The sequence below is a fragment of the Phaseolus vulgaris genome, chromosome 6 (genome assembly GCF_000499845.2).
Source record: "Phaseolus vulgaris cultivar G19833 chromosome 6, P. vulgaris v2.0, whole genome shotgun sequence".
Lineage (NCBI taxonomy): Eukaryota > Viridiplantae > Streptophyta > Magnoliopsida > Fabales > Fabaceae > Phaseolus > Phaseolus vulgaris.
Window position 1 is genome coordinate 21,069,129 of NC_023754.2, and position 21,693 is coordinate 21,090,821.

At 32.5% G+C, this 21,693-nt stretch overlaps 3 protein-coding genes across 4 annotated transcripts; 2 read left to right on the forward strand and 1 right to left on the reverse strand.

The window, feature by feature from the left end:
• Nucleotides 1–1,916: 1,916 nt before the first annotated feature.
• Nucleotides 1,917–5,313, forward strand: LOC137831771 (trihelix transcription factor GTL2-like). The gene is made up of 2 exons (XM_068639578.1): nucleotides 1,917–3,134; nucleotides 3,575–5,313. The coding sequence occupies exons 1-2, from the start codon at nucleotides 2,749–2,751 to the stop codon at nucleotides 4,893–4,895; spliced, it is 1,707 nt and encodes a 568-aa protein (XP_068495679.1). The 5' UTR covers nucleotides 1,917–2,748; the 3' UTR covers nucleotides 4,896–5,313.
• A 7,123-nt stretch (nucleotides 5,314–12,436) lies between these two features.
• Nucleotides 12,437–18,648, forward strand: LOC137831769 (serine/threonine-protein kinase Nek2-like). The gene is made up of 15 exons (XM_068639577.1): nucleotides 12,437–12,768; nucleotides 13,399–13,513; nucleotides 13,607–13,673; nucleotides 13,851–13,916; nucleotides 14,345–14,391; nucleotides 14,507–14,552; nucleotides 14,684–14,764; nucleotides 14,862–14,904; nucleotides 14,990–15,039; nucleotides 15,125–15,206; nucleotides 15,300–15,349; nucleotides 15,994–16,067; nucleotides 16,274–16,325; nucleotides 17,159–17,617; nucleotides 17,795–18,648. Exons 2-15 carry the CDS (start codon nucleotides 13,428–13,430, stop codon nucleotides 18,467–18,469), a joined length of 1,878 nt encoding a protein of 625 aa, XP_068495678.1. The 5' UTR covers nucleotides 12,437–12,768; nucleotides 13,399–13,427; the 3' UTR covers nucleotides 18,470–18,648.
• Nucleotides 18,649–18,735: 87 nt separating this feature from the next.
• LOC137831772 (protein IQ-DOMAIN 19-like) lies at nucleotides 18,736–20,991 on the reverse strand. 2 transcript variants are annotated; one of them, XM_068639579.1, is made up of 4 exons: nucleotides 20,630–20,991; nucleotides 20,067–20,506; nucleotides 19,710–19,949; nucleotides 18,736–19,504 (listed from the first exon to the last, which is right to left on the reverse strand). In XM_068639579.1, exons 2-4 carry the CDS (start codon nucleotides 20,424–20,426, stop codon nucleotides 18,959–18,961), a joined length of 1,146 nt encoding a protein of 381 aa, XP_068495680.1. In that variant the 5' UTR covers nucleotides 20,427–20,506; nucleotides 20,630–20,991; the 3' UTR covers nucleotides 18,736–18,958. The 2 variants fall into 2 exon arrangements, with proteins under 2 accessions (XP_068495680.1, XP_068495681.1); XM_068639580.1 differs by lacking the exon at nucleotides 20,630–20,991 and having other exon boundaries at nucleotides 18,951–19,504; nucleotides 20,067–20,561.
• Between the last annotated feature and the right edge of the window lie 702 nt (nucleotides 20,992–21,693).

The window sequence follows — 21,693 nt, forward strand, 5'->3', positions numbered from 1 at the left end:
TTATACTTCTGAATACTTAAACTGAATTGATCTTCCTGTTTGTGATTCCATCTTGTTTAGGTTATTCTTGTGCACTTTTGTCCTAAGTATGTTGACATTAAATACGTTTTAATATTTTCATGAAGGAGTTAAATCATGAACTCAAATTTAGGTTGCCTGTGTTCGTATACACGTAATTATTAATTATTTTAATGTTTGAAGGATGTGCCTGTGAATTGAATAAGGGGGTAAGTTTTGTATTTTTGATAAATGTTCTCCATTTTAGTATGAAAATAAATTAAAAGTGATATAAAACCATTGCCTTAAGACATATTTAATAGGAACATATTTACTCTATTTTTTTTAAACCAAAGAAATTTTGGACAGATCATAATTTTTATTTTTATTTAGACTTAACTATTATACATAATAATATTTATTACTTCAATAAATAAATAATAATTTTATTCTAAAGGTTAAGTTGGTTGAAAATTTTCTAGACATTTTTTTAAACAAGTTTAGATGTTATACAATTAATTATCCAGTTGGAAAATTGTTTTAAGGAACTAAAAAACAACTCCTAAGTATCTCTTATCACGCTCTTAATACTTTGTTTTTACTGATATAATATAAAATTTCAAAATTAATTAAATATTATTATTTGACAAGACATTTTTCGTGTGTACAATCCATGGTGAAAAATTCTTAACAAAATAAATATATTGATTCAGCAGGCATTTATTTTGATTGATGTTTATTAAAATATGAAAAATTAAATTAAAAAATATTAAATATTAAAATGGACTATAAAAAAGTCAAGAAAGTTGTGCAAGAGTGAAATGAAAGGTGAGAAATAAATGAAGTTATAATCTAAATATATTTTAAATAAAGGATATCACTTGACATGGCAAGTACAATATCTACCCTCATATATAAAATTGTTACACGAGTTGTGAATAAAAATATTAAAACTCTTGTCGCGTGTTGGCTGTGGAAGAGATTTAATATTAAACTAATTTTGTTTAAAATTCGAAAATCATTGTTTCTTTACTATGTTTTAAGCTAATTGAATTATTTCTCTCTGCATCATTTTTAAATAATCAAACAAACTTTGCTAAATGTTTGATGCATTAATTGAAGTGTGCTGAAAAAAGTCTTTTAGACCCCTCTTAGGGAACAAATCATCATAGCATAAATTTCATCAAGAACTTGTAATATCAAAAACTTATATATTCTATTTACAAGACAGTATTTAGATTTATAGATAAAAATACTCTTGAAATAATAAGAGTAAATAAGTTCAAAAGATTAAAGTTCATTTATATTTAAATTCATTCAATACACCTTTTAAAAAATGTGTCAGGTTGAACCCATCACCCTATCCTGATCTTGCTCTGGAGCTTTGTGTTGAGTGGACCAAGTTAAGCATGCTCCCAGGTTACAAAACGAAACTCATTTTACCAAATTTGGAAAGTTACCTCAGTTAACTCCTCCTAATTAACCACACAATTAACAGAACAGAAGAGGCCTCTAATAACACTACTGAACAGAATGAAGCTGCAAATGAAAAATGATGACAACAGCATTGAAAGCAGGTTGATGAAAAGGTGAAACAGTGATATGGTAATTTTTGTCCAACTTAAACGTTGATTGTGTTAGGCTAATAGGGAGGTGGTGATTGAGAACACAAGTTGCAGAGGAAGTGTTGAATATATAGTGACAACACAGGAGATGCATATGGTGCAATGTTTATGTAAGGAGAGAGGGTCCCACGTTGTCTTCTAGTATATGAGGCTCCTTTGGGGGGGCCCCTCTTCCGTGGCAGACACTGACTCAAGCAGGAAGCAGCAAGCAGCAAGCAGCAAACAGACATCTGTTCATGTTTGATTTCTACATATTTTTTTATTTAAGTCACACAATAATGCGATGTTGGCATCGATTTTCCCCCACCCAATGTGAATTTAGGCTTGTCTGAATGAGAATGAGGGTGTGATTACATAGCATAACATAGCATGCAAAACAAAACAAACAATTTGTTGCATAAGCTTTCTCCCATCCCATGTGCTCTTGGCTGTGTTCTGTGACTGTGTGCAAGCGTCCACTACACAGTAAGCGCTTGCACGTGCTGGCTGCTGTTCCTGTACGACACCACTGTATTCCTTTGTACCAACTCAAGATTCCCATCCTTAAATCATTGGTCCCACTCTCTGCTTCTTTTCACGTGTCCTGCCATCCCCATGCCGTTAATTACACCATCATCACCGTCAGCTACTCCATCCCTCTCTTCTCACTCACATCTAACTCTCATTACACTTAAACAATTCTTCTCTACTACTGTGTGTTTAATGGGTTGTTTGCAAGGAGAAAAAGGGTTCCACAAGTTTTAAATCAATTCAATATACCAACGTGGTTGGATTGACTTGTCCATGGTCATACAATATTTAATTGCGTAGACTAAAATGCTTATTTTTACAATGCAAATGCACCAGTTTATGAGTATGATTCAGCAAAAGTTTGTTTCTACTTTCATGATTATTGATAGATCTTACTCTTACTCTTGATTAAAATATTATGGTTTAGAGGGTGGCCGGTGAGTTCACTTTCTCCTAAAAAGGTGTCGGGGGCTATCTTTTCCTTTTCATGCAAGGACAATCTCCTTGATAAACGCGAGGGAGAAAGAGAGAGAGAGAGAGAGAAGTTAAGTGAAGGTTTTGAGAAGTTTGTTGTAGCAATGTGGTGAGGAGAAAGAACTCAAACAGAAACAGCAACATGTTCGATGGAGCAGCACCAGACCAGTTCCACCAATTCATATCACCAAGGACCACTCTTCCTCTCCACTTGTCTTTCCCTCTCCATGCCTCTTCAACTCCCTCAACTACCTTCCTACCCTTTCATCATCCCCATAACGTTCCTTCTCAATCTCCACACCACTTCCCACTCCAACCCAATCTCTTCCACCCAATATTGCACCCCCCTTCTCCCACCCACAAACATCAACCACCACACAAGCTTGCTTCAATCCACATTCAAACAGACCCAACACAATTACCAGACCTAACCGATTCCTGGACCAACGATGAACTCCTTGCACTTTTGAGAATCAGATCTAGCATGGAGAATTGGTTCCCGGAGCACACGTGGGACCATGTCTCAAGGTACGTCGTATATGTTCCATTACATTTCATATATATACACAGTACATGCTTTCAGTTAAACCCTACTGTTCTCTTTTGATTCACTCACTGAGACCAATGATCTGGGGGAAATGAGAAATTAATTCCATTAATCATCACATGCTATGTTATACCCTCATGTGGTAGACAAATGAACGCACACGTGCACATACGAGCAATGATACTTTAGCTCGCACGCTGACACTGCACGGCAAGACACAGACCCCGAGAGAAAGATATATATAAGGCTGAGCCAGCCATGGAGGAAAGAAATTAACTTGAAGGAATGAAAACCGTTAATTTGAAACGTTGAGGACAGTACGTTCTTACAATTGTGTGAAGCAGATAAATTGAAATAAAGAAAAAATGTTTATGTGTTGGGTTTTAGATTTTTGTATTTATGATGATGATGATGTGTGCAGGAAGCTGGCAGAGCTTGGGTTTAAGAAGAGTGCTGAGAAGTGCAAGGAGAAGTTCGAAGACGAGAGTAGATATTTCGACAACATTAGCAACTACGGCAAGAACAATTACCGGTTCTTCAGCGAGCTGGAGGAGCTTTGTCAAAACCCTGATCCGAGTGGTGGTGGTGGTGGTGATTGTGATGGTGATGATGGGATTGTGAGAAGTGAAGAGACCCTCCACCTGGGAGGAGACAACATGGGCCATCAACAATGTGATCGAACGGAAGACAAGGTTGTGGTGGAAAAGTCAAAGCAGCGCAAGAGGAAGAGGCGTGATAGGTTCGAAATGTTCAAGGGTTTTTGCGAGAGTGTTGTCAACAAGATGATGGCTCAACAAGAAGAGATTCACAACAGGCTCCTCGAGGACATGGTCAAAAGGGACCAAGAGAAGTTCACCAGAGAGGAAGCGTGGAAGAAGCAAGAGATGGAGAGAATGAACAAGGAGCTTGAGATCATGGCGCAGGAGCAAGCTATTGCAGGGGATAGACACGCCACCATAATTGAATTCTTAAAGAAATGTGCAACAACACCATCCCCTCCAACCCAGAATGGCAAGCACTACAGCACAGACGGTTCAAATCTTCCAAATCGCTCATTGCACACTCAAAACCCTAATACTCCTTCCAATGAAGACAACAACAATCTTGATCCAACACCTTCTCCTAAAATGCTTCTGAATCATGATCAAACTAAGTTGCAAGCAGAAAACCCTAGTTCAAGTGACACATTATTACAAGTTCCTTCCTCCTCCAACTCTTCCCCAACTCCCCACAACCCTAGTTCTTCCCTGAATAGCCATAATAACATGATTCCATTAGAGTCAAATTCAGTTTCCATTAGAGCCAGCAGTGAGAATTCGAAAGAGGATGTTGGGAGAAGATGGCCAAGGGATGAAGTGTTGGCACTGATAAACCTGAGGTGCACGAGTGTAAGTAACAACAACAATGAAGAGAAAGAAGGAAGCAATAAGGGTCCTCTGTGGGAGAGAATCTCTCAAGGGATGTCAGAGCTGGGATACAAGAGAAGTGCAAAGAGATGCAAAGAGAAGTGGGAGAACATAAACAAGTACTTCAGAAAAACCAAAGATGTTAACAAGAAAAGGTCCCTCAACTCTAGGACCTGTCCCTATTTCCATCAACTGAGTTGCCTGTATGGTCAGGGAAAAATTGTGTCACAGTCTGAAAGGGAAGGGAACTACATGAGTCCAACCACGAATTCCGGCCAAATGCCACCGGATGATGATGAAGAAGTGGAAGCTGATGAGTCTTCTCATGTGGGGTAAGGTGGTTTGGATCAATCAGTATGCATGTTAATTGATCATGCAGGTCACAGCAGAACTCAATAATACCTTCTTTGGATTCATTAATTTGCCCATATGGCCTAATAAGTTCCATTATTCAAAAAATTATGTTAATTTTAACAACTACATATTAAAAGTCACTGCTTTACCATCGTAATTTCCTCAGTATAATTTGAAAATTGCATCATTTCAGAAAACCTGGTACAAGTTTATGAATGTAGCATTCTTTTCTTTCTCTTTTGGTGGTGGGAGCACTTTTATATATAGCAGCAAAAATTAATTGAATATGTATATTTTGATTTTTGGTGAGCACCGACAGCTTGAGGAAGTAGAACAATGCTTATCTTGTGTGGAAGACTTTTCATAATGCCACTTTCAATCTACATTTTCTTTTTCATGAGATTGATGTTTCATGCATCTATTTAATGCCCATTCATTGGAAACACACTCACCCGGGAAAAGAGCCTTCTATGAGACATTCCCAGGAATAGTATTCTTCTCAAAAAAAAAATATTTTTTTTTGTATTTTAAATACATATTATAAAATTAAATAAGATAAAAATTAATGTTGAAATTATAAAACTCTTGGTCCTTTTAAAATCTAATGGGATGGTAAAAAAGCCAAAGGAATTATCAGTGTTTTCATCCCAGTATATAGGGAAAAAAGTTATAAATTATTGCTAGCTTGCATGATGATGAATCAATAGCATGCCTAAGGATACGGAAGTTCATTTATATAATAATTACACAAACACGAAAATATATCTTTCTTTGTTCTAATAAAAAAAAATCCTCGTCTTAAAATAACAAACATGATAATTTCTGTTAATAATAATGATATTATCTTATTAAAAATCAAATAGAAAAGTTATATGAAGTGCAAAAAATTATTACTGACTATTTTCTTATTAATTTATCCATTGGGATATGCACAATAAAATATTAAAATCTAACATTTTTGTCTTAACATAGAAGATTTTTTTTTTTTAAATAATCGGAGAATATCTCATAGGTGAATTTGGATATTTGAGTTGGTGCTCTTAAATAGTGTTGAATTTTTTCTTTCAAATATAGGGCTTTTAATTTTGAGATAATTATAAAAAAAAAGTATTAACTTATGAAGCATATATAGTCTTAGTTGATACTACAATGTTCAAAATTTAAAACGAAATTCTAACTAGGATAAATTATAATGTTAAAATTTAGTCTATTTTAAAAAGAAAAATATCCAAAGAATTTGTGGAGTGAATTATATAAAGAAGTCAAATATTATAGTTTTAAGAATAAAATAAATTATCTTACCGTAGAAATTTTCCCTACTTTAGAGGAGCACACTGTATATTTCTCTCTTACATTCTTTTGTTATAAAGTCATCATCGTGTTGTTAAAAGTAAAATTGTCAAATTTAAAAAAAATAAAATTATATCATGTGAACGAATAAAAAACTTTATTAACAATATTCAATAAGAGAGAAATTAAGTGAGTTTCAATTAAAAATGGACTAGCAGTTTGTGTTAGTACAAGTGGCAGTGATTTATTTATTTTAATCAAATGATTTAGACTATTGATTTTGATGATATCACTTTAATATATATACTCTCTTGAAATTTTCTTAAAATTTGCTGATTAAAAAAATCTCTTTAAATTTTGTATTATTTATTGTCCTTTCAACTATATACAATTCTTAAAATAAAGTCATAATATACAATTCTTAAAAGTACTTCTCATTTAGCAATATATATATATATATATATATATATATATATATATTACTGATTTTTTATTTATTTTCTTTTTATTCTATCATAGTAAACCAAAATTATATAAAAAAAATTACTTGCAAATATTTTTTTCAAATAAATATACATAAAATATGAAATGAAATTCAATGATTTTGTCAATTTATCACAGAGCAATCAAATGCTAAGAATATCAACACTGTATAATGGTTCATGTGTTTTTCTTATGGAATGTGTATTCTTCTCTATTTTATTGATTAAAACACTTGTAAATATGTCATTTTTTATATCTTCGGCGCGGATGGAGAAAATATTTATATAATATTTAAGGTTTAAAATTTAGGATTTAGTTTTGATTTATTATAATTTTTTAAGTTAATTTTATTTTAATATAACAATATAAATTGATTAGAGCTTATTTATTAGTTTTTAATCGTTCTTAAGTTAAAAGAAATAATTTCAACTTAATTGAATATTAATTGGTAATTTTTTGTGTTTTAAAATATTAAAAACAAATTGTAAGGAACATGAGTAGCCATCATTCTTGTTTTGCTAACCCTTGTCCTTTGGTTTCTAAGAAAAATAATTTGTCTCCAACAACCTATTTGAGTATTTGTGACAGTTGGTGTATATTGTTGATTTGTCACCACCCAAATGCATCACCAACCAATCAATGATAGATGGAGGATAATCACTGTACAAGAAAGACCCTCTTCAGCAACACCTTGTTTGTATTTGTCACCTGTTAAGTTGTAACTTTTTCATCATTTTCACACTTCATTTATCATTCTTAAATTCATTCTTAAATATACCAACTAATATGTAATATAAATAAATCACATATATATAACGAAACAATAAATGTGAACATCTATAGAAACTGATAATTAATATGAAAGATTTACATTCAAGTTAAATTAAAAGAAACAGTGAACATAGTTCCACTATATACTCCTTCTCTAACCTATCGAAACATTTTAAAAAATAAATTGTGATCAAGATTAAAGATTTACCAACTTGTTTAAGAGTTTGTACTCACTTAGACACCAGTTATTCCTCCACCTTGACAGAATGTAAAGATTAAATATTTAAATTAAAATTAAATCAAATGAATACTTAATAAAATAAAAATTTAAATACTTAATATTTAAACAAGTGAGCACCTAGTGAAATAAAAAAACATATAATTTTTTAGTAAACAAAGAAATGACAGATAATGAAAAAAATAAGTATAATGAGTACATAACAAAGTGTTGATGAAATTAAATTATATTTAGCTTATATAATAGGATAGAAGGACTAACTAATCTCTCAAACAAAATCTAACTTGTGTATCTCTAATAGCTATGTTAATTTTCTCTCTGGTTATTACTCACGTCTCATTGATTCGAATAATTTTGAATCAATATTTATTTAGTAAAAATAAGTAGTTCATTATGCACATTTTTGCAGCATGATGATTAGAGTTTAGAGAAAGAAAGGAGAAAAAATATTTAAGATTTAAGGTGATTATTAGACTCTGACGTGAAGACTTAGTAATACTCATATTAATTGGTGAAAATTTAATAAAGGAACTAAAATACATATTTTTAGAAAATTATAAGATTAAACTATTTTAAACCTAAAATTATGGAGGACTAAAATTCATGAAAACTTAAAAAAAATTGAAATGGAAACAGAATGAAATTCTTGCAGTGATTAATTATCTTCTTCCTGGTGATTGGAGAGTGATAAAAAGGTTTAAAAAGAATGATATATTTGATATGAGAGTGGTTTTGGCCCCACAGTTCTCTGCATAACACATTGACACAAACACACTCATTCATTTTTCACTGTCACACACTGCCACATACATCATGCATGCCCATGTGCTCCTCTGCATCTCTTCTCTTTTCTATTATACAAATTTTCACTTTCAGTAAACGCTTACACGTGCGTTATGTGGTCCCTTATTGCCAACACCATTATTCACCACTCCATTATTTGACTTTAACAACAACAGTCAACATAATTAACCCATTTCATTCTCTTTTTTTTCTCAAATCATAATATCAGGCCACCTCGCCCAAATAACACTTGGGCCTTATTTCAAATATTCGGCCCATAATAATATCTATCCTTGCAGGCCCAACTTGTGGATTCAAATCAATAATAAATCCTTCAATACAACTATTTTTAACCAAAACTAGACAAGGAAAAAAAATGAGAAAATATTTTTATATAATGTAGAATCAAATTTTTTGTGTTCCAGGATGCAGTGTCGCTTTCTGTTGCGGTGTAGGAATGGACAATGAATGGTTATGGGTGTTCATTTTAAAAGCTATAATAATAATAATAAAAATTATGATATTTGATAATTTTTTTTTTATATTTTATAATATGATATCCGATTATGGAAAACACGTTTAGATTGGGTGCTTGGTCACGCAGATCCTTTTTCCACCAATCCCACCGTCTTTAGATTTTGTTTTATTTTCTTTCACAATCTTCCAAGTCATTTTTTTTCCTTTAATTAATTGTTTGGCATATGTCCATTCGCACAGAACAGTGTTTCGGTTCAACCTTAACACAATACAAAATGTGTTTGTTTATGTATAAAGATGATAACATCTCGATGATAAGATTTTATTGTATATAAATAAGTGTAAATCTCATTCTATAAATTAGTTTTAAATTTTGTGAAATTAAATTAAATTTAAAGTTTCACTTTCTAATAGTATTTTCCTTTTAAATATTTTTTTAACTTTTTTTAATTATTTTTATATTTCATATGTACTATTTTATATATATATATATATATATATTAATAATATCAAATCGTTTAGGAGTGAAGTCAAATTATTTTAAATATATTTTTTGAGGTAACCTTTAAATATAAATTATTGTAAGTTTTGAATTTTAATGGAGAAAATATTTTAAATGAATTGATTGATTTAGTGATGCTGCTTTTTCTAATTCTAATACACCTAATTATCCTTTGTTTTTGCAGAGAAAAAAAAGTTAGATTGATAGTTGATAATATAAATATTTTCATACAACTACAAATTATGATGTGTAACTAAAATTAAATTATATTTATATTGGGTTGTTACTATTATTTTTGTTTTTGTAAAGGCTATTATTATCTGTCTTTGTAATGGAAAAGTACAGAAATTATAGCACCTAGAAGAATCTTGGTAGAGGCCATTTTTTTCTATATAAAACATTCATATTTTTCTATTGTACCCCAAATCTTTTAAAATACATATGCAATTAATTGAAGGAAAGCAAAATGTGTGTTGCATTCTTCCACCATAGAGATGTTGACTTGAAGAAAAACCTGAATGAGATAAGCATTACAAATCATGATTATTTGATTTACATTTATTGAAGTAGGTAATATGTCCATTATCTTTGATTTGCTGCAAAATATATGTAAACTTAATAAAAAATATGAAGTTATTTATTTTATAGAAAAGGAAATGATTAATATATTAGTTATTTTTATTAAACTTTGACACGGATGCATCACCTATTTCATATTTTCTTTTTACTTTATTTTATTTTTTATCATCTGATTAAACTTATGTCCCTTTAATATTTTTGTGAGCTATTTATTTATTTTATGTTGAGAAAATTAACTAGAAAAAATGTAGTTAAACAAGTATAAAATAATGGTAATTCAAGAAAATATATAAAATAAATTAATTCATCAGGTCATCTTAATAGATATGAGCATCGTTGAATATCTAAAGATTAGAGTATTTCATAGTATATAAGTGGGTGTAAATCTTTCATTATAAGTCAGTTTTATGGAATTGAATTATGCTTAATATTCACTTCTTAATATGATATCATAGCCATTTTTGAACTTATCCTAAGAAATATTTATTACTTATTAGGCCAGTTACTTTCAGCGTGAAGAGGTGTATTGGAGATCCAAGTGTGAAGTTGAGAGTTTTATCTTGAATGCAATGTAATTTTTAATAATATATTATATTTTATCTATGTGGAAATATTTTTCCTCAATCTAGATTTGAAGAGAGGTTGATAGGTAGGTGTGTTTGTTACAAACATTATTGTTTCCTTACAGTATTCTCAAATATTTTGGTCTGTAATTGGTTTTGTAGTTATAAATGTTGTAGGATTTGTTATCTCAATTTATCAATTGCATTGGGAAGCCAATTAGGGTGGGTTTGGATGGAACCACTCATGTGAAAATGACTTCTTCTGTTTAGATTTTGGACATCTTTGAAAGTTGGACAAAAATTGTTGACACTAGTGTTTCACTTTATATGTATTGTTTGATTTCGAAAAGTTAGATGAAAGCGTTTCGAAAAGGATATCATGCATCTTATTTAGAAGCTCATTTTACTTCATACAAAATTAAGTTTTAACAAGGATCTCTAATTAGTCCTTTTTACATATAATTTATGTTCTCAAGGTTAACGTTCTTTGAATTTGAATTTGAACTTTTTAATAACAGTGTTGTGAGAATAAATTGACCTGAATTTATGCGGCGGATGATAAGGTGGGTAATTGAGAACGAGAAGAGGTTGTTAAGAAATAAGTAATGAGTTGGTAGAAGAGTTTCTCTTTCCACACTTTCCACCATCTAAGGCTCAATCAAATTACATCATTACTATATTCTTCTATTCTAGACCCTAAAACCATAACCTTTTTATTTTTTAAACTAAACTACATAGCCTACAATATTCCTCCATATATAATATTTTCACTACAACCTAAGGCTCTACTGCCCCACTTAATAAAATAATTTGAATCTTTATTTGTATAAGTTGTTGGAACTTGTACCAGGTCCCATATAGTATTTATATAGTATTTGAAATTGGTTGTATATAGTATTTGAAATTGGTTGTACAATTGTTGTTGATGTGTCGGTTATCTCCTTATTCTTCTTTTCAAGTTTTCTCCTTTGATTGCTCTACGACGATCAAGTTAATACTCAGATTTTAGGTGTATTATAACAGAATGTAAATAGTACATTACACTTCTGCAAAATGTTTTATTTATAGTATTAGTTATGGACCTTTGCCATGATGAACCGTATATCAGTTATTGATTGATATGCATCATGATCATGGATTAATAGGGAGGTATATTGATATATAAGTATATTATAATATTTAGAGAATATTTGTAACATCTTTCTGTCACTGTCGTTACTCTTATTTATTGTGTAACTTGAGGTGTTCTTTGACTCGGTCAGTCGATTACAAAGTTCAAGACATCAAACTTAAATTTTAGATTAAAATATTTTATTAAAATATAAATGAATATAAAAATTATTTTATAAGTTAATTTTATGAGATTGAGTTAAATTTAAAAATTCACATTTTTAATATGAAAACTATTTCGAATTTATCTTAAAGAAAAATTGTTGAACCTATCGTGTCTTACCATCACACAATCCATAAATATATAGTCTTATTTTTTAATATAACTTAAATGTATTTTATTTTTTTAGTCTAAATTTAGATTTATTGATTACTTGTAATTATAATACAGCAATTTATACTAGAAATCCGTTTGATTTGTTAGAATAGATTTTTTCTTACAAGTATTTTTGAAGGTTTAAAATTAGAATTAAGAATTGAAAACTAAGTGTGTGAAAAATATATTTAAACTTTTTTTATTAACTTTTTTCTAGGGATTTATTAGAATATTAGAGCTTAAATAATTTTTGAAAATTGATTAAGTAGTAAAAGGTGTTGACTGAGATTTTAGTTTGTATGTTGCTTTCACGAATGATCTTTAATTACTAGTGTGGGAGAGATCTGAATTGCATTAATGATGAACTATTGATTATTAATTAATGACTCCAATGTTGACCCTTCTATCATTTTCGCTTCCTCTCATATCATCATCATGACCTTAAGCCTCTCTTCAAATTAACCCGCTTTCATAATTTGCAATGTAAAACGTCATTTTCTTTCTTCCAAACCAACCACGATGGCGAAAGAGCTTCTGCAGCTTCCTCTGCTGCAGCTCCAACAACGGTGTCGTTTTGCACTTCCTTTGCCAATGTTCAACTTCGCATTCTCCGATTCGTCTCTTCCCTCTTTCTCTTGAATCCCTTCCATCCCCTCCCTCAACTTCTCCTCATACCGTCTCAGGTACACTTTGTCTTTTCTTCTCTTTCTTTGCTTTTATTTTTACCTCAAATGTTTCATTTCGTCTTCTCAGTTTTTTTTCCCGTAATTTCTTGGATTTCTCTCCATTTTCCGCGTTTGCGCTTTCGGCGTTTACTTCCATTTGTTATTTCCTTCCTCTGGACTTCGCTTCCAGAAATTATTGCTCTGTAACCGCTTTTTCTTGCACTACGGAGTTCGTGAATGTAGTTTTGTTTACAAAAAGAAAACAATTAAGAGTGAAAAGAGGTTCAGCTTTCTCGCAGTCCTTCTGCAATTTCTATTTCTATAGGGTTCTCGCTAAGAATTACTATAACTGGTTAACCTTCATACATAAGTTGAAGTAATTGGTACTTACTTGTTGGTATTGTGCACGTTATTACAATGCTGTACCCTCGTTGTATGTACAATGAGAAAGGGAGAAAGGGAGAAAGTTTTACCTGCAACCATATGTGCTTTTTAAGCAACTTCCGCTGACATTTTAGTTAAATTCCTTCTGATGTATCGCTAGATTTAAGTAATTGACCTTGAAATTTGATTTATGGGTTTAGTATTAGTATTAGACCTTTTTCCTTTGTAATTTTTTTTTAAAGAATCGGACTTGCTTGTATCTAGGAGAGGGAAATCTGTTGCTAACTGATGAAATGGAGCAGTATGAAGTGCTTGAGCAAATTGGAAAAGGCGCTTTTGGTTCTGCTCTTCTTGTGAAGCATAAGCATGAGAAGAAAAAGTGAGAATTGAACTTTTTTTACCTTCATTTTTCCCTTTCAGAGTCTATATCTATTTGTTTGTGCATTTCATGTTTGTCTTTTCAATTATGTAGATATGTGCTGAAGAAGATTCGCCTTGCTCGCCAAACTGAGCGCTCTCGTAGGTCTGCTCACCTGGAGGTTTGTTCTTAAATTGCAGTTAAAAAAAAATGAATAAGCTTAAACATCATGTGCTATGAATTTTCTGTAAACTTACAACCACTTGTCTTCAAACATTTGATGTGAATATGAGTCAGCATATTATTGTAAGCAGGATTCAGTATATTATTAATTTTTTTCTTCACTTGATCTGTTTAGATGGAGCTCCTCTCCAAATTAAGAAACCCATTTATCGTAGAGTATAAAGATTCATGGGTAGAAAAGGTATGTGGTTCTTGAACTGTCCTTGTCTTCACCTCCTCGTTTTATTTCAAGAAGTTTATACAAGAATGGCTTCTATTAGATGATTTACCTATTAAGCTTCTATTGGACGATCGCTGTTAAGTCTCTCTACATTTGCATTAAAAGATATTTGTAGTTTTATCTGGTGGACTTGGTCTTATGCTAACACTAATATTTTGTTTCATTTGCCTTAATAATTTATTGGTGTCACCATTGAGGGGTTAGTTTGCATCTTCAATGAAATATAGTAATGTTGGCTAAAAATACTAGGTTATATAGCTATGTTATTAGTTAAAGTCAAGCTTATTCTCTTGTTTGGATAATCACTTCAGCTATTTCCTTTTATTATTACTGCTTATCTTTATTGTTGATTCTTCATGGATGACTTAGTAACCTAACTTCCTTCTCAGGGTTGCTATGTATGCATTATTATAGGTTATTGTGAGGGTGGAGACATGTAAGTTTCTGTTCTCATTACTAGCTTACAATTTATGATTATGTCTTCTTTCCCTTGGGTATTTAATACATTGCGTTGTTAATATCATTTTAAATATACAATTGATGAAACATAGGGCGGAAGCTATAAAGAAAGCTAGTGGCGTCATGTTTCCTGAAGAGGTTATGTCTGATTGTTTTTTCCTTGCAGAAATTTTTATGTCTCTTTTCCTTTAGACATGAATATTCATCTTTGAATAAACAATATAATATTCATATTTGGATTAAAATCTAAAATGGTTTTCTATTTGCAGAAACTATGTAAGTGGCTTGTGCAGCTTCTTATGGCGCTTGATTACTTGCATGTGAACCATATTCTTCATCGTGATGTCAAGGTTAGCTAAAGAATCTTCTTTGCTTAGTGACAACATTCCAATTTCCATCTAAGTTCCTTTAAGCAATATATTAATGAGAATTATGTATTTCTATCAGTGTTCAAATATATTCTTGACAAAAGATCATGACATGCGCCTTGGTAAGTTATTCTGTTGTTCCTTTAAATAAAGCATAATTGCATAGATGGTTTAAAGTTTGCTTACAAGTGGTCAATGATGAATCAGGTGATTTTGGACTTGCTAAAATGTTGACTTCCGATGATCTAACTTCCTCTGTAAGAAATATTTAATCTAAGAATGATTTAGCCTTCCTGATAGTAACTTTTGTGTGGTCATCATAAGTAATGTCTGGCAATTTAGGTTGTGGGAACTCCTAGCTACATGTGCCCTGAACTCCTTGCTGATATACCTTATGGCTCTAAATCAGATATTTGGTCCCTTGGTAAGTACTCATTTATTATGATTATTTTTATCTGATAAGTTTTTTATTATCTAGTTGATTGTGTATTCATGATCTCTGAATTTGGTTATTCAGGATGTTGTATATATGAAATGACCTCGCTTAAGCCTGCATTCAAAGCATTTGTAAGTTTACTTTTATAATCACAAGTTTTTTTTTCGTTTTGTATACTGTCTTCAAACATATTTAATACTTTCATTTTTTGCTTTCATATTACCAATTTTCTGTTTTTTATAATAAGATACTGATGTCTGCATATCAATTTGATTATTAATGAATTGAATTTGGTTCCTCTAAAGTGAGGTGTGCACCCTAGAATATAGAAAAAATTGTGGAGTTATAACCGATTACTTAAATAAACTGTGTAGTCTTGTTATGCATGCCCATGTATGCGTGGACATTATAACTATTAAGTTGTTAAAATGTACTCTATTAATTTTTCAATCAATTGTTATTCCTCTGCATTTTATTCTCTAAAATATACTCTCCTCTTTAAAGCAGCCAAATCCTGTTATGTTTCCTAGTTTCAACATGTTCTTGTGTTCTATGGATTGACTATACATTCAAATCCGAATAATTCATCTAATTTGAACTTGTGTCTTTCTTTTTTCTCATGACTTTCTTAATTGATATCAGCTGCAGCCATAATTGCATATATATCTCTCAAAAAGCTTGAAAACTACTTGCATTTACTGCTTTTATATATTTTGTGGTAAACATTGCTCTTTTGTAAAAGTATATATAATTCTCTTTCAATTGTTTCGAACAGGATATACAGGCCCTGATTAACAAAATTAATAAGTCGGTAGTGGCTCCATTGCCAACAAAATATTCTGGTGCATTGTAAGTCCTAGTTCTTTTGTCATTTAGTTGCTATGTGTTATACCTTTAGTTGTTAATTGCTCTGCCACGTCTTAATGCTGTTAAATGTGGAATTTTTATTGACCAAATGCCTAAAATTGTCGTAACTAACAGCTTTATTGCAATAAATTAGTTATATTATAAACTGTAAGATTGTTCTAACAATTTTTTTATTTCACTTTTGGCAGTCGTGGTCTTGTGAAAAGCATGCTGCGGAAAAATCCAGAGCTTAGACCTAGTGTATGCATAAAACTTCTCCTCTGATATGGAATAATTCTATAAAATTTAATGGTGCAGCTCTAGTACTGTGCATCATTTTGGAGATGGCTTTGGTTGATGATGGATTCTACCTTCAAACTTTAATGAGAATTTCCTTTTATATATTACTACAATTTACCTATTATCCCTTCATGTTAACATATCTTCCATTGTGCAAAAGAATAATTTTAGTTTATCGTTAAATCAATAATAAACTTATCACTTACATGTGCAGATAGGTATCTTGATAAGTAAAGAGGTGCTTAAACGTTTGTAAAATTTTAAATATGTCTGCTGAAATCTAAACTTCGTAATTGTACATTATCAGAGTCAGATTTAATTTGTTTGGATAGATTTAGTGAGTAAATTGTGAAAATACTTGTCAGGCGGTTCATTGCATTCAACCTGATAGGTCAAATGAACTAGTCATATTGATATAACAAGTAAAGAACATTTATATTTTTGTATCTTAAAATATTTTAATTAAAATTAGGCTTTTATCAAAATAAACGGTTCCCGTATTGATGTTATTCTTTAGTCTGAAATGAGCTCAGCACAGATATGGTTATTACTGATTTTTATTTAAATTTGGTTTACTAACTTGGTTTTTCATATTATTAAAAAAACTAGTTTTTCCATATTGTATTAGTTTGCTTATTATATAATTGTAAACATATATGCTGAACTATGCTTTAACTAGTTAGACTAATGAAGGGTGATCTGGAGACTGATTATGAAGTGACATTGGTTGTGTGAAGTGGTGTTCAGTAACCATGATTTCTTGCTTATTTTCCTTCATGTACTTTTGGATGCAGGCTGCAGAGCTACTCGGGAATCAACATCTTCAACCTTATGTTCTTAAGGTCCATCTCAAAATCAATAACCCAAGGCGAAGTACTTTGCCAGGTCTTTGGCCAGATTCCAACTACACGAAGAAAACTAGATTTTTGAAGTCAGAAGATGATCGTGTTTCTGTCTCTGGGTATAAGTGGCATTCTTTTAGCAATGATAGGACTTTAAATCCCAGTGTATCAGGAGCGGAGCTAGATTCTCTATGCTCTACGCTAGAGATAGACTGTACTCCTGATAATTTAAATCAAAGATTTGCTGAACTTTCTATTGGAGACAACCAGGATTTGAAGTCACTCGATAAGTCAGCTGTTCCGAGAGCTGTTTCAAGAACTTCTAGTAATGCCAGGACTCCTAGGTTAACTGCATCAAAAGCTTCTGCCAGCCCCAAGAAATCAATGGTATCCTCAAAGAATCATAAGACGGTATGGCAAGCTAGAAACAATCAATTTTTAATGTTTGCTACATGGTATATAATGAACAAACTTAAGCATGCGATCTCTGTTGTTGAGTGGGTTGTTTTACATGAAACTACTCTTGCATGTGTGGTATTATTCAATTTAGAATTGTTTTTCCTGACTTTCTGAAATCCATGGTTGCAGCTTCCTGTTTCACACAATATGAAACAACCTGTCCATACAACCCGCAGAGCGTCATTGCCATTCCCACAAAGTTGTGGCATTCAGCTTCCTCCTCGCAGGTCCAGTACTGGTTTACTTTGCCATGTAAATTCACCCAATATTTCAGTTAACTCTCCCCGGATTGATAGGATAGCAGAATTCCCATTAGCATCATATGAAGACCAATTGTTTCCCATAAATAGATCTTCACCAAACCCGGCCCAGGGTTCCTCAGGTTCCCCTCCTTGTGGCAATGATTCAACTTTGATAGACAAATGCACAATCAAGGTATGTGACACATCCTATGTTAGGCCAGGATGTACAGATGCTTGGCAGGGAATCAAGCGCAGCATGCTCAAGAAAAACAATGAGGATAAAAGTGGCTCATCTAATCAAAATGCAACAGCTGGAGCATCAAGCGACAACTCTTCAGACTTGCACTGCCGGCAGTTTGATACTTCGTCATTCCAACAAAGGGCAGAGGCATTAGAAGGTTTGCTTGAATTTAGTGCAAGATTACTGCAGCAGGAAAGATACGGAGAACTTGGAGTTTTATTAAAACCGTTTGGGCCAGGGAAAGCTTCCCCAAGGGAAACTGCTATTTGGCTGAGCAAGAGTTTCAAAGAGAACACTTTCAGCCGAGAACAACCCACTTAAACTGCTGTAATATCTCATAGTCATGTTTGTAGAGTTCGGTGTTTCTTTTCACACGTTTAGACAGCAAATTTTTTTATAGGTAACAACGTTTTTCTCTTACCCACTTCTTTTTTCACTTACTGAACAATGATGTAACTCTCAATCTGATGAATGAAAAAGGCCATAGATCTTTTCATGAATTGATAACATTATGATCTGAGTAATTACCTAAAATGATAAATTTCTAACATTTTTATAAATTTTTATCCTCTTCACAGTTGTCTTACTTTGATAATCCATAAAATAATTGTTCGTATTTGAAAGTTAGCACAAATTAGGGTTGAAAAACACTTGTTATTTCTACGTTCTCCCTTTCATAAATGATTTTGTTATTGAACTGGCATCCTACCACACACTTCGCTTTTGCTGCGAAGTACAGGTAGATGGGTGATGAAATTGCGTTGCCCAAACTAAAAAGCATTTTATGGTATTGTAACAAAGCAGGAGAATTCAATAATAGGAATCAGTAGTGATGGAGCTGCTGCCAAAGGAATCGCGCTTGCTGTCCTTCATTGACTCATGAAGATTTATAGCCCAATGGTCCAGGCTTCCACGATCGAAACGTAATGAGTTTGAGAAAAGATTTTGTCTTGGACCATTCAACGGGGATTCCACAGACTTGCCTTTGTGTCTCATTCCCCGTTTGGGTCGTTGTTTTGGTTCACTCTGCGACCTTACTTTAGCCCTTGAAGATTCTGTCTTGTTCATGTAATTTGGTGACAGTGATTGGCGGTGAGGCACTGAGTGACGCTGAGAAGTTGATGAGGTGGCCATTGCCATTGTGTTGAATTCAGACATGACCAGGAAGTTTTCTGGGCTGTTTGGTTCTACGATTTGAGTATTCTTGTATTGAATTTTTCGTTTGGAAACAACCGGAACATGCTTGGAATAGAATGTCATGGAATCACGTTCTCTGGCCTTGACATAACCATCTAGAGGGCCACTTCTGCTTCTCAAAACCTCCAACATTTCTTCCACACTCATATCCTTTGAATCCTACAAATAGTAGCCATATTATTGGTATTATCTAGAATTCAGTATAACAGAACATGTAACTGAAATTAGCCAAAAACATCTTTAGGATGAGTTTTCAAAAGGATCTACTTTTAAATCGAATACAATGGTTTTATTACTTGAATAATCATATGATGTCAATCTTCAGATGATAAAATTGAGGTATTTTGCAGAGTCTGAATCTCACTTTATTTTCTTCTGTTATGAGATCTCTGAACTGTGGAACTTCTCTATGTTGTGGAGGCTGTTTTCCAAGCAGGTTTACTTCCTCTGCCATTTGAATTCTGTGAATTCGCGCTCTAACTTGTATGGCCATCAGCGCATGCATGCCACGCAGGGTAGCAGTTGTTTGTTTCCTCACAAGGTGACCCCTCACTAGTGCTTGTAACTTGACTAATCCCCTTAAAGCATGCAATGCTCTCTTTGCCTGAAAATTTACATGAAGATGTATGAAAAACTACTAAATTAAGGATACAGCATTCTAATTACCAAAGGAGAAGTCTAGCTAGATGTGCCCATAAAATATTTTACAAGAAATTCATACCAAATATGACCGAAAGCCAGCCTGAATCTTTGTAGCAGCTTTGTTTTTATCTTTACAAGTCCTTGGCAATGGTGTTGGAAGACGACGCCTTGAAGTCTTTCTTTCCGACAAGGCTTGTATTTGCAGTTTCGCTGACTCGCCTGAGTCAAAAGACCTGGATAATTTATGCCCTGCTGCTATCTTGCTCGTTATTCTTCCACCTGTTAGTTTTCCAAAGCTCCATCTGCGCTTCACTTTGGGACTCACAATCAGACTTCCCGAACACTTAAGATCCTCGGAGCAGAATGCATCGATCTTCTTGATTTTCTCATCTTTTTTCCCCAGAAGGAAGTTTCTGATCCATTTGCTGGCTTTTCCCATTTCTTTTTTCTGTTCCTCACCTCCCAAAAGACCAGTTAATGGGACCTGCCAATTGAGCAAGCCACAGAGCTTCCTGTTGCCTGAAACACCACATAATTAGTACTTACACATAAGGGTTCTTGTCTTCTTGTTCATGTGTTGGTTTTAATCTTGTTATACATGCATTATATACACTGCATTCTTCAACTGTACTAATTGCTCACCGTAACTCTTTCTGGGTGTTTGTGCTGATATTTAACTATTCATTGCTGCCTTTGGCCTGCATAGCTTTCTCTGTTAAAGCCACTTGGCACTTGCCACCCTCCTGGAGCATTCCACTTCAACATTGCCTCAGCTTGATCGTCAAGAGCTGTAATTTTTTGTGACTTCAGTAATATTAACCATGCTGTAAAAATCAAAGGGTTTTCTCTCTTTTTTATGTCAGGTTCTACTAGCTGGTTAGAGGAGTTCATTCAAATATTCAATAACAGTGTCTCTCTATAGAAATAAGAAGGTAGAAACGTCACGGTTTTATAACATTTTAAAGCTTCTTTGAGGCTTAATCCGGGATTCAAGGGCCGTGAATGACTTGCACGCAAGTGCCAGGGCTACAAATATATATCTTTAAGAAAATTAATTAATATGATACTGATTATTTATTCTATCATTGTCTATTCAAGGAGATATTGCTGAACAATTTGGAATACCATATATCTATCAATGGAATTGTTGTGAGAATGTTAAAACTTCTCTAATTCCTGATATGAGATTGCTTGCTGAAATCTCTTGGGTCATTCAGTCTGAGTTTTCTTATATAATCATTGAAATTCAAAATCTATTTATGACAAAAAAACCTGCTATCCCAATACCCAGTTTATTAAAGGAGTGATCATGTTACCAAATTGTTACAATCCTATTATTACATCTCAACATCAGAAGTCAGCGTCTGAAGATAAACAAAATTAACATAATTTACTTGATTATATGTGTTGACTTGGAATTTGTCTCTATGCTGTTGTATTCTTTTGGCTTGGGGTTTCATGTGGTCAAGAATATGCAGCGTTAGCTACTCCATAATCATATTTTTATTTTTTTAAAAAGATGAATCAAAGAATTAAGAGAGAAATATATGTTTAAAATTTATCCTTCATCTCTTAATGTGGGACTATTGTGTTTTTTTTTATATCTTTTCTCTGTATCATGTTTCTTCCTCTGAAAACCATATCAATAATAACAAATCATGTTTTTTATTTTATATTTGCCATCAGGTTCGACATTCAACATGTGA

Bases quoted from the DNA above. Each gene is read 5' to 3' on its own strand.
- LOC137831771 (XM_068639578.1), top strand. From the start codon at position 2,749: ATGTTCGATGGAGCAGCACCAGACCAGTTCCACCAATTCATATCACCA. The intron at 3,135-3,574 runs GTACGTCGTATA...TGATGTGTGCAG, and splicing joins ACGTGGGACCATGTCTCAAG to GAAGCTGGCAGAGCTTGGGT.
- LOC137831769 (XM_068639577.1), top strand. From the start codon at position 13,428: ATGGAGCAGTATGAAGTGCTTGAGCAAATTGGAAAAGGCGCTTTTGGT. The intron at 13,674-13,850 runs GTTTGTTCTTAA...TGATCTGTTTAG, and splicing joins GTAGGTCTGCTCACCTGGAG to ATGGAGCTCCTCTCCAAATT. The intron at 14,553-14,683 runs GTTATGTCTGAT...TTCTATTTGCAG, and splicing joins GCGTCATGTTTCCTGAAGAG to AAACTATGTAAGTGGCTTGT.
- LOC137831772 (XM_068639579.1), bottom strand. From the start codon at position 20,426: ATGGGAAAAGCCAGCAAATGGATCAGAAACTTCCTTCTGGGGAAAAAA. The intron at 19,950-20,066 runs GTATGAATTTCT...GTAAATTTTCAG, and splicing joins CTGGCTTTCGGTCATATTTG to GCAAAGAGAGCATTGCATGC. The intron at 19,505-19,709 runs GTGAGATTCAGA...TACTATTTGTAG, and splicing joins TCATAACAGAAGAAAATAAA to GATTCAAAGGATATGAGTGT.